Source organism: Xiphophorus couchianus, chromosome 21, assembly GCF_001444195.1.
Source record: "Xiphophorus couchianus chromosome 21, X_couchianus-1.0, whole genome shotgun sequence".
NCBI classification, from domain to species: Eukaryota; Metazoa; Chordata; class Actinopteri; order Cyprinodontiformes; family Poeciliidae; genus Xiphophorus; species Xiphophorus couchianus.
Window position 1 is genome coordinate 2,855,880 of NC_040248.1, and position 14,728 is coordinate 2,870,607.

The 14,728-nt window shown below is 38.9% G+C and overlaps 1 protein-coding gene across 4 annotated transcripts in view; it reads left to right on the forward strand.

Annotated features, from left to right (window-relative positions):
* Nucleotides 1-14,728, forward strand: part of drosha (drosha ribonuclease III) — a 134,511-nt gene that overhangs the window by 90,967 nt on the left and 28,816 nt on the right. For all 4 annotated transcript variants that reach the window (XR_003593851.1, XM_028004741.1, XM_028004742.1 and 1 more), the window contains 2 exons: nt 5,615-5,772; nt 14,045-14,150. Coding sequence is in view for 3 of the 4 variants with exons in the window: in XM_028004741.1 (XP_027860542.1) it covers nt 5,615-5,772; nt 14,045-14,150 (264 nt within the window). In the remaining variant the exon portion in view is untranslated. The remainder of the gene's footprint in view (nt 1-5,614; nt 5,773-14,044; nt 14,151-14,728) is intronic.

Genomic DNA, 14,728 nt, shown 5'->3' on the forward strand with positions numbered 1-14,728 from the left:
GAAGACCCGTGACAGTTGAAACCGATCTATTTTTATAGATTGTATCACTCTCTGACATTAATCAGACCAAATCTTTCTTGTTTTAGGTAAGTTGGGATTGCCAAAAGTTTTTCTATTTGATGAAGTGTCAAAATTTTAGGCAGGTGTTCACTTTATATTATCAGTAACTCCAAGCAGTAAAAATGTGAATACTTATTGGGTTTAAACATGTCAGGTGATGTGGATATGTTTAATGATGGAGGACATGGTCCAAGGAGATCAATACCTTATATTAAGTTGTGCATAATTATTAGGCAGGTTCTCTTCCGCAGGCAAAATGAACCAAAAAACTGACTGACTGAAATGTCAAAAAGTGGGGAAAAAAGGCTTTCATAGGAATGCTGCGCTCTTATAATTGCTAATATATGAGTGTGTGATCACAGGAACATCAAACATTTTGTTGTAAATACATGGAAAAAAGATGCTAATTAACTGCCAAAGACTTGAGAAGAATGAAACATGAAACCACAAGGAGTCCATTCTCCATCGGCACGTTCGTATTCCAGAAATGCAACGTTGCTGCAGTGCTGTGAGGTGTTCAGAGTTTAAGATAAGGCAGAGCGGAAACCTGACCACCACCGAACACGCCGCACCAAGAAATATCTGAAGGCAGATTTTTCAAAAGTTTTATGGACTGATGACGGAAACTCTTGACAGATCAGATGAATGGAGCTCAAAACAGGAAAAAGTTTGCATCATTCATGAAGACCGTGATTTTTAATGCAGGACAAAACTCCATTGCATATGTTGAAGTACCCTAGTGCGTGACTCGCCAGCAAAGAGGCTAAAGACGAAAATCTGTAGATTTTTTTCACCTTATGAATCTGTTTTTTTAACAATTTTCTTATAATTGAGCACAAATGGTTTTAAAACCCTGTTTATGTGCACCAAATAAAAATACACCTTTTCTCTCCCTCTTCAAAAAACAGTTAGAATCACCAAAATCATTTTTATTTTTATTTGGTGTGTGTAAACGTCTGGTTTCAACTGTAGATATTCACCTCAAAAAGCCAAAACTCACTCGTACTTTATTGAAATTTTAGTCCCAAGCTTCATTATCATTGTGAATTGACTAGGAGCCGTGTAGTTGTTCAATAACAAAATTATAAAAGTCAACCCCACAAGAAAAGCAGAAGACCTTGTAAAATATTTTGCTGAAGCTGTGAAAGAGTCATTAATTACTTTTTTTTAAAAATCAAGGCTAAACACACGTTTCTTTTTGAGTTGCCTTCGATTAATAAATGGAACATCATTGATTTCATCTGTATTCCAATTTTTCATTACTTTCTACACTGCAGTGTAATGTTTTGTTTTTATCATGTAAAGGACGTTGGATTGCCTTGGCGAAATGTGCAATACAAAGGTTGCCTGTGTGCATCCAGTGAAATGAGTTCTGTACCATGTTGTGCTGAAATGCCACTCGGAGTGGAAGAAACCAGACAGCAACATAAAAAATCACATTAGAGACAAAAACTTCAATTTTGGAGACATTAAATGTGGTATGAAATAGAAATGATGGTTTTAGGACGACATTGCAATTGTGCAGATGGAAAGAACATTATGAAGGCATTTTGAATCATTAAAATCAGCGTGAAAAGTGAAGCCACTCCATTGGCCGGTCAAACAGAAGACAAAGAAATGTCCGTCATCTTTTTCTTTTTCTGTTTTTTCCCTGTTGATGCATGTTTGGTTTCCAAAACGGATGAAAACAACCAGCAGCTCTCAGCAAAACCCAAACCTGTTCTAGAAACAGTTCTTTCTGTGGAAACACGCTGTTTTAGAGTGCTTTGGAAGGAAATGCCCTAAAACATTTAGCCAAGTTATAGTTTTAAGGTAATTGTACCAAACTACAGGGAAAGTATGTCTCCAGAAAAGTTTCCCATCATTATCCTGACATGTAGGATGTAGAAGGAATTTGTTTAATCTCAACTGACCTTGGACAGGAAAAGTTTAGTCTGGCTTCATGGGCTTAAGCCAGACTAATTGCATAATTAATGGGTTTAATTATGCAAAATTAACTTTTTGTACGCTTTTCTATTCCATTTGGGTTTCTACAGTTTCTAAAAACAAATGCTTACACAAAACCACCCAGCCGGTTTTTGGGAATAAGTTTATGTTTGTTAGTGTCTTGAAAATGAGTAATTTCAAAAACCTTTGAGTAACAATCAACGACCACTGTGCAGTTACCTAGCAACCCCAAAGAAGCCCAGCCCCGTTACCTAGCAACCCAAGCATAGCTCTAGCACCTTTGGTCAGCTGGTTTTACCGCTGGATCAATGGCTGCTGGAAAAGTGACATGTTTTATTGTTGAATTACCATCCAGAAACCACTTGCTGTATTCTGGTTGTGCAGAAGACTCCACTTCTGCTTTTCAAAGATGTACGGTTGTATAATTTTGCTTCGGTTTGCACCCATTTTCATGTGAGTGCATCTTATTTGAATTTAAAGTAAAATAGGCCCTAAGGTATCTGACTTTGACTAAAATATCATTATCTAAGAATGATTTTCTTTAAAAAAATTTAATTAACATGTTTTGTATGTCACGTAGATCTATTCTAACCTGTTCAAGGAAGCATAATAAATCTTTAATGTCACATAAAGTGACTTTTTGTGCAGTGGATCTAAAACTAAGGTTTGATCTCTCTTAGTTAAATCAGTTCCATCACTTTTTACCAGTTTACATCCAAACTGGACCAGAGTCTCCTGGTTTTCTGGTGTCTTTTGCTTTGTGTGTGCATGAAGAAACATTACATGCTGGAATCTGAAATAATCTAAAGCTGTTCTTCCCTCGTCATTATAAACATATTTTTTCATGAGTGTTGAAAGCTCCCAAAGTTACAACATGAAGCCCAAAAATTGTTGCTGAAGGGTAACAAGGTGTAACCTAATTTCCTTCCCCACCAAGACGGAGAGGAAGAAGTGAAAGAGGAGCTGCCCTAATGAGGTTTGAGCTGACGGCGGTGGCAGCTCGCCACGGCATGTGCAATTACGCGTGCACACATCTTTGGCATGCGCCGGGCTTGCCACCGCCGCGCCCTGCGGAGGGATGTGGGGCGCCTCGCGGTTTACAGGCACTTCCTCGTGTTTCCAGTTGATCCCACCAACACCCAACGCACAGACAAGCTCTCCAGGATAATTTAGCAGAACGTCATTTACGTCGAGTGCAGATTACAAAATTTCTCCTTCGGTTTATCAGGGGGGTACATGAGTGTCGGGCTTGTTGGTGCCTCAGCTCTGATTCCTCCTTCATTTTGGACTCTGAAAGTGATGCTTTGAAGGCGTTTGAAACATTTCTATATTTATTTATTTCTTCATTGCTTCTGTTGATTCCCCCCCTCTCCTCCTCATCCTCTCTTTACTTCGTTTGAAGCCTTGCTCCTGGCCATTCCCCCTGAAGGATAGCTAGCTCCTGTGTGTGCTGAACTCGTCAGATGTTGTTAGTTGTGATTCATGACATTTAAACGCCTCGCGTTAATTAACAGAGGGAATTTATATAAAAAAAAGAGAGAGACAGGAATGAAATGTTTCTTGGTACGTGCCGGAAGATGGAACCATGACATTACCGGCAGCGCTCCAATTAAAATACTCTGTTTAAAAAACATCTCTGCTCTGCTCGCCGGCTTGCCATGGGAGACTTTGAAAAATGATGCTTTAAGAGCGCAGACAAAAAGAAATGTTGGGAAAATAAAGGATCTTTTGAAGAGCCTTGATCTGGTGTGTTTGGGAGAACAAAGCAGCAGAAGGTCAGATAAATGTGCTTCAGTTATCTTTGAATGTCCTCGAGAAATTGCAAAGATTTCCTCTGGAAAATATGTTTTGGTCAAGCTAACAGTTGCTCCACACAGAGACCAATTAGACGATTCCAGCAGCTTAATTAATGCCCCCATAAGAACGTCGGCATACATTTGTTTATTTACATTTTTTGACTATTTAAGCATCACAATTCCTCCTTTAATGAGCTTAGTCATGAGCAAATATTGTGGTGAAAGACTGAGAGGCATTTTTATCTTTATTACATGCAAAATAACAATGAAAGTCACACAATCGCTCGTGAGGCTTAAACGATTAATCGTGATTAATCAATTATTGAAATCAACAAATTTAGTGATTTAATAATTAACTAGAGCACACACTCAAAAAAAAGACAATTTTGTTAAAATTAAAAAAAGTATGTCTTAGCCAAAACTCCTTGGTTTCACCCAGCTCAGATTCACTACAGCAACATTATTGCATTTTTTTTTTTTTTTTACCCCTCCAGGGGGTCTTTTGTGGGCTCTAGTGTCCCTTATGTGATAGTGGGTTGACAGGAAACAGGGAAGGAGAGGGGGGAAGACATGCGGCAAATGTCGTCGGGTCCGTGATTCGAACCCGCAATGGCCGCGTCGAGGACTCAAGGCCTCCAAATACGGGTCGCGCTAACCGCTACGCCACCACGGCACGCCCAACATGATTGCATTTTAATCAATAAAATGTTTATTTTCTTATTTAACCTTCCTGTAGTTTTAGTGCGACGCTCATGAGGAGCGCGGCGAATGTCACGGTTGGCATTGCCCCGTCAGTCAGTGCCCGAAACCACACAAAGGAAAAATAAATCAAAACCTCAAAACAAGTCAGTGCGACCCCGACTTTTAAGATCACAGGAAGGTTAAGGAAAATAATTTAATTGTTTATTTGCATCTTTCTGATATTGTATAATAAAAGGCATAAGTTAATACATGAAAAATCTGTAGGATACACCTTTTTTTCACAATTACTCAATTACTAAAATAATTTTTAGTTGCTCGTCTTTGATAAACAGGTGATTTGCTGTATTTGAGTCACCAGATGAATCGACTGCAAGAAATGCCAGAGAGGTAAAAGGAGCTGATTGGCTGAATGACTGAGTGGCTCCATCTGCTGCAGATCATCTCTGTTTGTTTAGAGGTGGGGTAAAAATATGCAAACGGCGCCAAGCACTGCACTGGGAGGACTGGGAGAACTGGGAGAAAAGGTTTTACATGATGAAGACGTTTCTTCTTCATCACCAGCCCGGCGGCCCTCAGGTTGAATTCATCTGAGCGTAAAAACAGTTTCCCTGAGGAACACCTAAAAGGATGCATGGACTCATCCATCCAAGTCCACTGTCAAGGCATCCGTCCATCCATCCATCCAATCAACCATCCATCCAAAAAACCAATCAATCGTCCGTCCGATTCCACTGTCATCCCATCTCTACCATCCTTTAATCAATTATTATTCATCCATCAGCACCATCTGTCTGATATTGACCCTACGATTTAACGGGTCCTAAGTAAAACCTGGTCACCTCTGTATCTCCAGAACCTTTCTGGACCCTAGTGATATGTATAGTCCTTCCACAGGTTCTAGATTTACTTTACTTCAGATCAGGAGAGACAGTTGAAGTCTTCTTCATCTCCAACCTCTTTCTGGTTGATGACCTCTGACCTCAGACCTTGAGGATCTAACACTCCTCTCTTTTTCTTAATTAAAAAACTATGTCGTCAGAACAAGTGCTGAAATATGTATTATGGTGCATTCAGATGGATTTATTTAAATCTGTTGTCTCTCCAACCAGGTGCAGGAGCCGCAGTCGGACCGTCAGCTGATTGAAACGTCTCCAGTTCTTCAGAAACTCACCAGCTTCGAGGATTCGATCGGAGTCTTGTTCACGCATGTCCGCCTGTTGGCCAGAGCGTTCACCTTGAGGACAGTAGGCTTCAACCACCTCACGCTGTGAGTAAACTGCAGCCTACAGATGATCACTTGCTGGTAAAAAACTCCTCGATTCAAAGACCCTCAGAAAGTTTTATCTGACCAGATCACCCTCTGTCTCACAGCGTTTCCTACAAACACAAATACTGTCCTTGAAAAACTTTGTGACATGCTTCTTTAGGCCCCGAGTGTCATAAGAAAATGTGATTTGTATCACTAAGCTGCTCACAGTAACTGCATTTAGTCATATTTTTAAATGTGTTGATATTTTTATTGGAAAAATTAGTGGAGAAAATAGAAAAATAGAAATCCCAACAATGCGGACAGTTTTAGGGTTTTTTAGCATAATTAATTGAAATTTAGTGCCCAAAATTTTACTCAAGGAAGAGTAGCATTACTGAAACAAGTAAAAGTAAAAAGTAGACATTCAAGAAATTACTCAAGTATTTGGTAAAACGTCAACTCAAGTACTGAGTAACTGATCAGAGCTCACTAATTATATCGTCAGTCAAAAATATGAAGTTGAGTAATTCATAAAAGTAACAAAAAATGTCAAAATTGGGCAAAAGAAAATTTTTCCAAATCAGTTTCTTTCAATAAAAAAAACCTATAAAATTTAAACAAAAACTGCAGGCGTGAATTTTTGTTTAAAACATGTTTGTTTTTCATTCAGTGGATAGAAAATCCAGAAGTTTCACTCAAGAGTAAAAATACTTCATATTAAAATTATTCAAGTAAAAGTACAACGTAGTAAAATACCCCTAAAAGTAAGTTTTTTGTTTTTGTTTTTTTTAAAAAAAAAAAAAAAAAAAAAAGGTTACTCGGGTAAATGTAACTGAGTAAGTGTAACTAGTTACTTCCCAGTTCATCTTGAACATCCTGTCAGGTGAAAGATGGCGAAATTTTTTTTTTGTTTGTTTTTTTGGCAACAGGCCTGATAGAAGGAAAACCCAGGAGACTTTTAAGCCTCCATATCTGTATTCTGTCTCCTAACTGCGAGGCTGTAACCCCAATGCCCCATGGGAAATGCGGTTTTGATTCACTGGATTGTCCTGGACTGAAGGTTTTCTCTTTCATTTATTTCAGCCACATCTCTCACTCCTCTCTCTCTGTCTCTCTCCCTCGCTGTCGTGCTTCAGTCCACCTACTGATTTCTTGGAGTCTTACTTAAATCATTCTTTTTGATGCAGATTTAATTAAGGCTGGCTTCGCTATACATCCTCGGTGCGTGCTGCGCTCAGAGAGGGAGAGCGCGGCCATGCGCATGTGGTTTCTGCTCTGTTTTTCTCTGTTAATTGCGGCGTCTCGCAGCAGTGCTGCAACACCCCAGACTTTGAAAATGTGTGGTTTTTTTGTTTTTTTTTCCCTTTCCTGTGCCGTGACGTTTATTCGATAGTCGGAGGGGGAAAAGTTGCAAACTTTCTATAGGAATTGATCTGTAGTTGTTGTGTAGCTGTCCTCATTTATTCATACCATGTAATTTTTTTAAAATTTCAATTTTCATTAACTCTCCTCCGGATTTTTATTATTTTTTTCCTCCATCCAGACTTGGAGAGGCTTATTTGCAATAGACGCTCGGCTCACTTCTGAGCTTTCCAACTCTACACAATAGTGGGTTTGACAGCTAAAGCAAATTAGGCTTGGCAGCGCCCGTTTGATATCTTATTGGCAGGTTGCGCTCTGTAATTGCTTGCTTAGGTTGGCCACAAGGACACTTCTCTGTGTGTTAGTGCACACCGTCTGCACAGACACACGCACACACTCCTGAGCGTGCTCTAATCCATCACTTAAATGTCAAACCTCTCTCCAGTCGGGGTCAGTCGAGTTGATTAGAGGTCCAGAGCTTTGTCTCCTCCTGAGCTTCACTTTGAGGACTTTCCAACTCAAGGTTGAAAGCGATATTTTCCAACTCAACGGCGGAGGTTTCTACTTGTTTCAGCCGAATCCGATCGCCTGTCCTGCAGCAAAACGAGAGGGAAAAGAGCCGATAAGTTTCCATTTTAATTTATGTTCATCAGCTCGTTAGTAGCCGAAGGCGCGTTGACCCAAATACAGCCGAGCGACGACTGCCCACGAGGACCAAAGGTCGCAGCGAAGTAGGGCACGGTGTGGAGATGGAGCGCAGAACGAGGTCAGAGAACGGAAAGGAGAGCCAGACGATAAGGAAGGATGTGGAGACTGCGGGCGACCTTTGGCCTTTCACTTTGAGGACTGGAGGACAAGCTGACCTACATGGTGAAGAAGATGCAAGAAGAAACACAGGAGAAGCGCTGCAAAAACAAATTTTATCAAGTATTTTTGGCAATATCTAGAAGAATGAAGAAAAAAGGTCGACTGCAGACTCAGTTTGTCCTTCTAAGGGATTATTTCTCCAAATTTGTTAGTTTTCAGCCACATTCTGGCTATTTATGGGCACACAGCAAAAATAAAAACACCTTATTATCTTTGAAACGAGACAAAACTAGCTGAAAAGTAACTTTCCATCAAGAAATAGAAGCTTGTTTAAGTCTTTAATTCCTTAGTAGACTAAAAAAATTTAGTTTATTTATGGAGTTATTTTAAAAAGTTAGCACCTTTTTCTGCAAAAACATTAAATATATTATTCAGATCAGCCAAGAACTGAGCAGAAACTATGTAGTTTATGAAAAATATTCACACCCACAGGTAAGTTGTCTTGTTTTTTTAGCATACTCAAATTTTTAAAGTTTAATATAATAGAAACAATAATTTGAATGAATACAATTAGCATTTTTCAAACGACGAATAAGCATAAAAACAATCCAAGCCAATTACCAGGTACGTAAAAAAGTAATTTCCCTCTTAGCATTATAACTCGCCCACTTCTCTTTGCAGAATTTATGAAATTCAGTCCCTCTGCTGCATGAACGGCCTATTTAATATCATATTCAAGTACAGACTTTGACTAGACCACATTTCCAAATTTATTATTGATTAATGTAATTTTTGGTTTTTGAAGGTTACATTTTTGGAAAATTGGGATTTTTGCACTCCATAGTTCACTGGCGGCCATCTTGTTTTACAGCTTCTGTTTATTTGGTCTTTGAATTCATGATATCAGAATAAAGTTTGAATTTTATGAGAATTCCAACAGGATAAACAACAAATAGTTCAGATGAGGAATGTTGAGCATCTTGTGAAGTTAACACTTAATAGAAAATTGGAATACTTGATCTTTTAACATCAGTATCAAATTATTATCGGCAGCAGGAACTTGAAACGATTTTGCAAATGACTGATTCTGTTTAAAAGAAAGAACTACAGGAACCGATAACTCCATCAAATCTATTTCTCACTAAAATTACTTTTTTGTTCTTGCAACTTTAAGATGTTTTTTTCTGGTGAAATATTATGATAGTATTTTGGAAATAAAACAGAAATAATCTTAGCCTGGCCCTAAAACTCCTTTGTACAACACAGAGAAGAGATTTTTGAACTGAATGTCACTTTTTGGAAATATTTTCTGTCATTTAAAAAAACAAAAAAAACAAACAGAAAAAAGTATAGATTAAAATGGTATCTGGTATGAAAAATTACATTTTATTTTTAAACCATATAGTGTCAAAAAATGTGACAAAAAGTAAAAACAATAGAAATCTGTAATGGAGGGGTGAATACTTTTTAACTGCACTTCAGATGAAGTCGAGGCATCAGTGTTTATTTATGCGCTGCCCATTTTCTAAAGAACTCTCAATTCCCAGCCAACCAATTGCCCAAAGTAGTTGCACTTGAATTGAACACAAGTGTCCATACAGAACCAGAACATTATTTCCCTCAGAACCACGAGGAAAATGATTTTAAAGGAAAAAAAAAATGAAGAGGCCTTTTCTCTTTGATTGGGCGGCCTTATTTCTGCCCGCTCAGAAGTGCTGTTAGAGGCATTTTAGATCAAATTCAAAGGTGAATAAAGACCTCGGCTCCACACTTTACCTCAATTTCCTCCAGCTTTTCTGGAGAATTGTCACTGAAGCGAATAAAGGAGGCTCCTTTTGTGCAGCTGCACACATTCCTCTCTGACCCGCTCTATCTCCTCCTTTTTTTGTCCTCCATCGTTTTCCCTTATTCACTTCCTTTCTGGCTGTCACCCCGCTGTTTCCTGCCCGCCTCGACCTCCTGTTGGAAGTGAAATCAGCATCTTTTCGCTCCCCTCTCGTTCTGCGGCTCTGGGTTTTCAGAAATCAGGTGTTTCCGACATTCAGCCCTGAAAGTCTGGGGATGATTTCTCCTGAGTCTCGCTCGTTCTCCGCCTCGACTTTTCACGCTCTCATGAGCCATGGCGGAGCCTTTCATTAAGAAGCCCTCTGATTATTTTTAATGTGGACATCAAGCAGTGTCCCTCTCCCCAAACGTCTTGCACCTCAAAGACGCAGTAAAAGGGAAAGAAAAATGGCTCCAACTTAAAGCTTATCCTCCGCTCTTACATAAGCTCCTCTACAGTCTTTAAATTAAAATCAACTTCTTTATTTTTCCGGTTTTAAACATTCAAATTGCATCCGACTTTTATTCCTCTCCAGTTTTTTAAACGGACTAATCCTCCTGCGGTGCTAATGCGGTAAACTCCATATCAAACAGAAAGTTTAAAAGTCAGTTATTTAACAGTTTAATTGTAGCTGGAAATGTTTCAGAGGGACAAAAACACAGATTCCAGATTAATTATTCAGTAAGCAAAGATGGAGCGAAAATTTTACAGTATGTTAAGGAAAAACTAAGTACACTCTATTATTTAGAAGTTTGTTGAACCAACATTTAGCAGTTTTGTCTCTTTTTTTTTTTTTTTTTTCCCCTCCAGGGGGTCTTTTGTGGGCTCTAGTGTCCCTTAAATGACAGTAGGCTGACAGGAAACAGGGAAGGAGAGGGGGGAAGACATACGGCAAATGTCGTCGGGTCCGGGAGTCGAACCCGCGACGGCCGCGTCGAGGACTCAAGGCCTCCAAATACGGGTCACGCTAACCCCTACGCCACCACGGCACGCCCAGCAGTTTTGTCTCTTAAACGGGCAGTGTCATGTAAAATGTACTTTTTTCTCTCTTTTTTTTAGCTTTTCCTCCTCAAAAACATATCCGGAGTGTTGATATTTTTTTCATGCATGCTTGAGAAATCCTTTCACGTCCATCACAACATTCGGCTGTGCAAAACACCTGGGTGGACATAGCCCCGCCTTCAAGGACGAAACTCCTCCCCCGCACCCAGCTCCTTCAAACTAGCCAGCAGCAATTAGCAAACATCTTATAGGACCTACTTTTCTGTGAAAAGCTGGTAAAAAGGTTGTTAAAGGGTTAATAGAGGAACTATGTTGATGGCGTCCTGAGAAATAGTGAAACTTTCTTAAGTAGCTGCTAGCTGGATAAGCCACTTTATTGAGTAGTGATAGTCTAAGCTAGAGTAGCCATTAGCTTGAATTATCCCTTTCCTAAATATAGCCTTAAGGTTGTAAAGGTGTAGTCCAAGTAGCCATTAGCTTAAGTACTTCTAAGTTTGAGTAATTGACAGTTTCAGTAGACATTAGCTTGCATAGCTGCTAGTCTGTTACTTAGCTTATACGTTACAGCTGGCTAATTTATAGCTTGAGTAGCTTTAGTGAGTATTATTACAATTAGGAATCTGAAAGCTTCATTAGCTGTAGCTTTACTTCATCAGAATGTCTTAATGATTCTCCAAACTATAAATAGTTTGCTCAGCCTCTACTGCAGTAGATACGAACCTCTGCTTTAAATCCCAAAGAAACATATCAGACCAAGAGAGAACTTTAAAATCAGTGTGTTTGGCTTGAATTAAAAAATAACCACCACACTTTCTGGACTTAGCAACAGAGCAGTACAAAAACAGAAAATAAATAAATTCACAATTTAAGACTAATTTAAATTCATACGGCAAGCACCGTTTTAAAAATGTAATTTCAAACTAGTGTTTCTTTGAAATCTGACATCCTTATTTTTCAGATTTTATTGTATGCTTTGGTCCACAGTGAAAACAGTTCAGATTTCTGCACCAATGCCAGTTTTACTCAACAAAATTAAGACAAAAGCACAGGATTGTCAGCAATAAACTACAAAATATTACCATTTTTAAATAACTTAAGGCAAATAAGTATTTTCTTGTCCCCTGCCAGGCTGATTCTCATTGGACACCAATTGAATATTAGCCTGTTTTCATATGTAAAGCCTTTAAGTCAGTTGATTATCATAATTTCTGTTTTGATTAACTAATTGGTTAAGCTCCCCCGTTAACTGACAGAGGACAACTTGCTGTGAAAAACGAAGGAAAGAACATGCAGAGCTTTACATGTTTTAAAAATAATTATCACTAATAATCTGTCAATAAAACTAGCACTTAATATTAAACTTTATTGCCTTAGAACAAGCTTATACTTCTTGCTGAAATGTTACATTTTACTGCATATATAAGTAGCTAAGTTACTTTCAGTTAAAAAAATGCAATATATATCAAATATGACGTAAAACAATTTCTTTTCTGATTTAACGCCTTGAAATTGGGCCTCTGTGTCTTTAAGTTAATGGTTGAAAAATGTAGCAGCTGCTCAAACTAACAGCAGGTCAAGCCTACTCAAGCTAACAGACGATGTAGCAGCTACACTAGTTAACAATTATTTAAGCTTTCAGCTGGATGAAGTAACTGATACACTAAGTGTTATCTAGGCCTACTGTATGACTTCCCAAGCTAAGCTACAGCAACTCTAGCTGACATCTGCTCTAGCCAAAATATGTACAAATTTGTAGCTATTTAAGCTAATTGGTACTGAAGACAGTTAATCAAGCTGACACCTATTTTTTTTATTTACCATTGTTTTACCAGGAGGTCCCTTGAGATTAAATTTCTTTTTCAAGGAAGATTCAGGCTAATGGTTGCTCAGTCTAATAGCTATTAAAGCTCAAATCTACTGGAGCTAACTGCTTTAAAATCCAACGGCTAATCGGTTGTAGTATGTGTTTTTGCAGCCTCCAGATTTCTGAATACAACAAAATGCATGTTGCTAATATATCTTTGGGAACTATGCCTGATAAACTATTCCAGCATTTTTCAGCTGTAACAGAAATTGTCTAATTAGTTAAATAAACATTGTTAATTTGAAATTATAGTAAACAAGAGTTTTACTTATAAGCTACAAGATGATTTTTTAAGTTTGAGTCAGATATTCATTCTTGTTGTCTCCAGGAGGATTCCTTGCTCACAAGACCACTATGACTGCTCTCAGCTTCAGTTAAGATATTGACTACTATTAGCTACTCCACATGAACCCCATGGACAGTAAATGTTGTTTTTATTAAAGCAATTTAAAGGCAGCTTTGCCAGACTTCTTTGTTTCGCTTCAATTTTGGGTCCAAGTCTTTGAACTTTCTTTTGTTTCCCCTTTTGTATTTTAATAATGTGTTTACCTCCTTTTTACAGTGGTTGTTTAGAAAAACACTTGAAAAGGAAAAGTACATTTTTCATTCTTACAAATGCTAAATGAGTCAGTCGAAAAAATGTAATTAACACATTAATCAAAAGTCAAAATAACTGGTGGTTGTTCTGAGACTTGGGTCCAGCGTTCTGTGGCTCATTCAAAAACAAAAAACAGAATGACAGACGTTAAAAGTTAGACAATAAACTTTGATCCTTTTGTTGGTGCTCTTCATCCTCTACCTCCGCACCCTCCTCATCTTCAGACGCCGCCTCCTGCCGGGAGCGTGCAGCTATAGATGGATATGCTGAATATACCTCCCGTCTCGCACGGCGTTCCCCTGCAGCCAGCGATTCCTGCCAGCCTGGCCCGACTCCAGCCCACATCTGCAATGCTAATCTATAATTCTGTTTAATTAATGACCATTACAGCAGCAGCAGCAAGCAGCAGTTACTGCAAACCCACCCAACCCCTCTCTAAGCGGGGACTTACAGTACAGAATCACAACATTTTCTTGGAAATGATGTTGAAAGATGGTTTATAAACCTCTGCACAGAGCCTCTGCTTTTGCTGACAGGCTCTCCTGCAGGTGTTTTTTTTTTTTCCTGCTAAGCACTCTTCTTTTGTACTTCAGTGCTTGAATTGCATTCAGATCCTCCAAGTTGTCACGCCGCCTGTCAGTGCAGCTGTTCCCAGCGGCTGCACATGAAACACACATCAACCAACTCCGTCGTTTTAGTTAGGAGTCTAAAAGCCTGGTAGATCCGCAGAGATGATGTGTATCCAGATGACCTCGCATGCTCTTCCTATTTAATCCCGTTTTCGCCTCCTGTAACCTTCCTTTCTCCTGTTTGTGTTCCTGCTTTTATCCAGAGGCCACAACCAGAGGATGGAGTTCCTCGGAGACTCCATCATGCAGCTGGTCGCCACCGAATATCTCTTCATCCACTTCCCTGACCACCATGAAGGACACTTAACTGTAAGATCAAATCACTCAAATCAAATGTCATCACCCACACTCCTTACAAGGCTTTCATTTCATTTTCCCACCCACAGACATCCATTTTCCCATCTTTACTTTGTGTTTCTGCTGCCTGCTTTCTAAATGAGTTAGTTTTCAGTGATTTTATCTTGTTTTTTTTAGGTATGTTTTTATATTTGCACCTCTTTCTGCATTTCGCTCCACAGAAAGTGTGTTTACTGTACTCTGTGTGATGGGTATTGTCACGAGACCAAACCGTTCGTTGCTTTTCAATAACAAACACCCCTTTATCTGCAGCTCCTTTGTCAGACAGGAAAAATAAAGCTGCATCCAGGTGAAAATTTCAAGCTTATTTTGACTCTGCGTCTCGTCAGGATACAAGCACAAAAGAAACACAGTTTGTCACGTCTTCACATTGCTTCAATCAAGAGCATCAAATATAGGATGGCCAGTGAAAAACAGACTGGAGGTTTTTACTGTTAGTAAAGGCTAATAAAGAATATTATAAAACTGCTGACTGTGCATGGCTTGAGTGGAAAAGTCTGCTTTTTTAAAATATACTCTGTATTTAACAT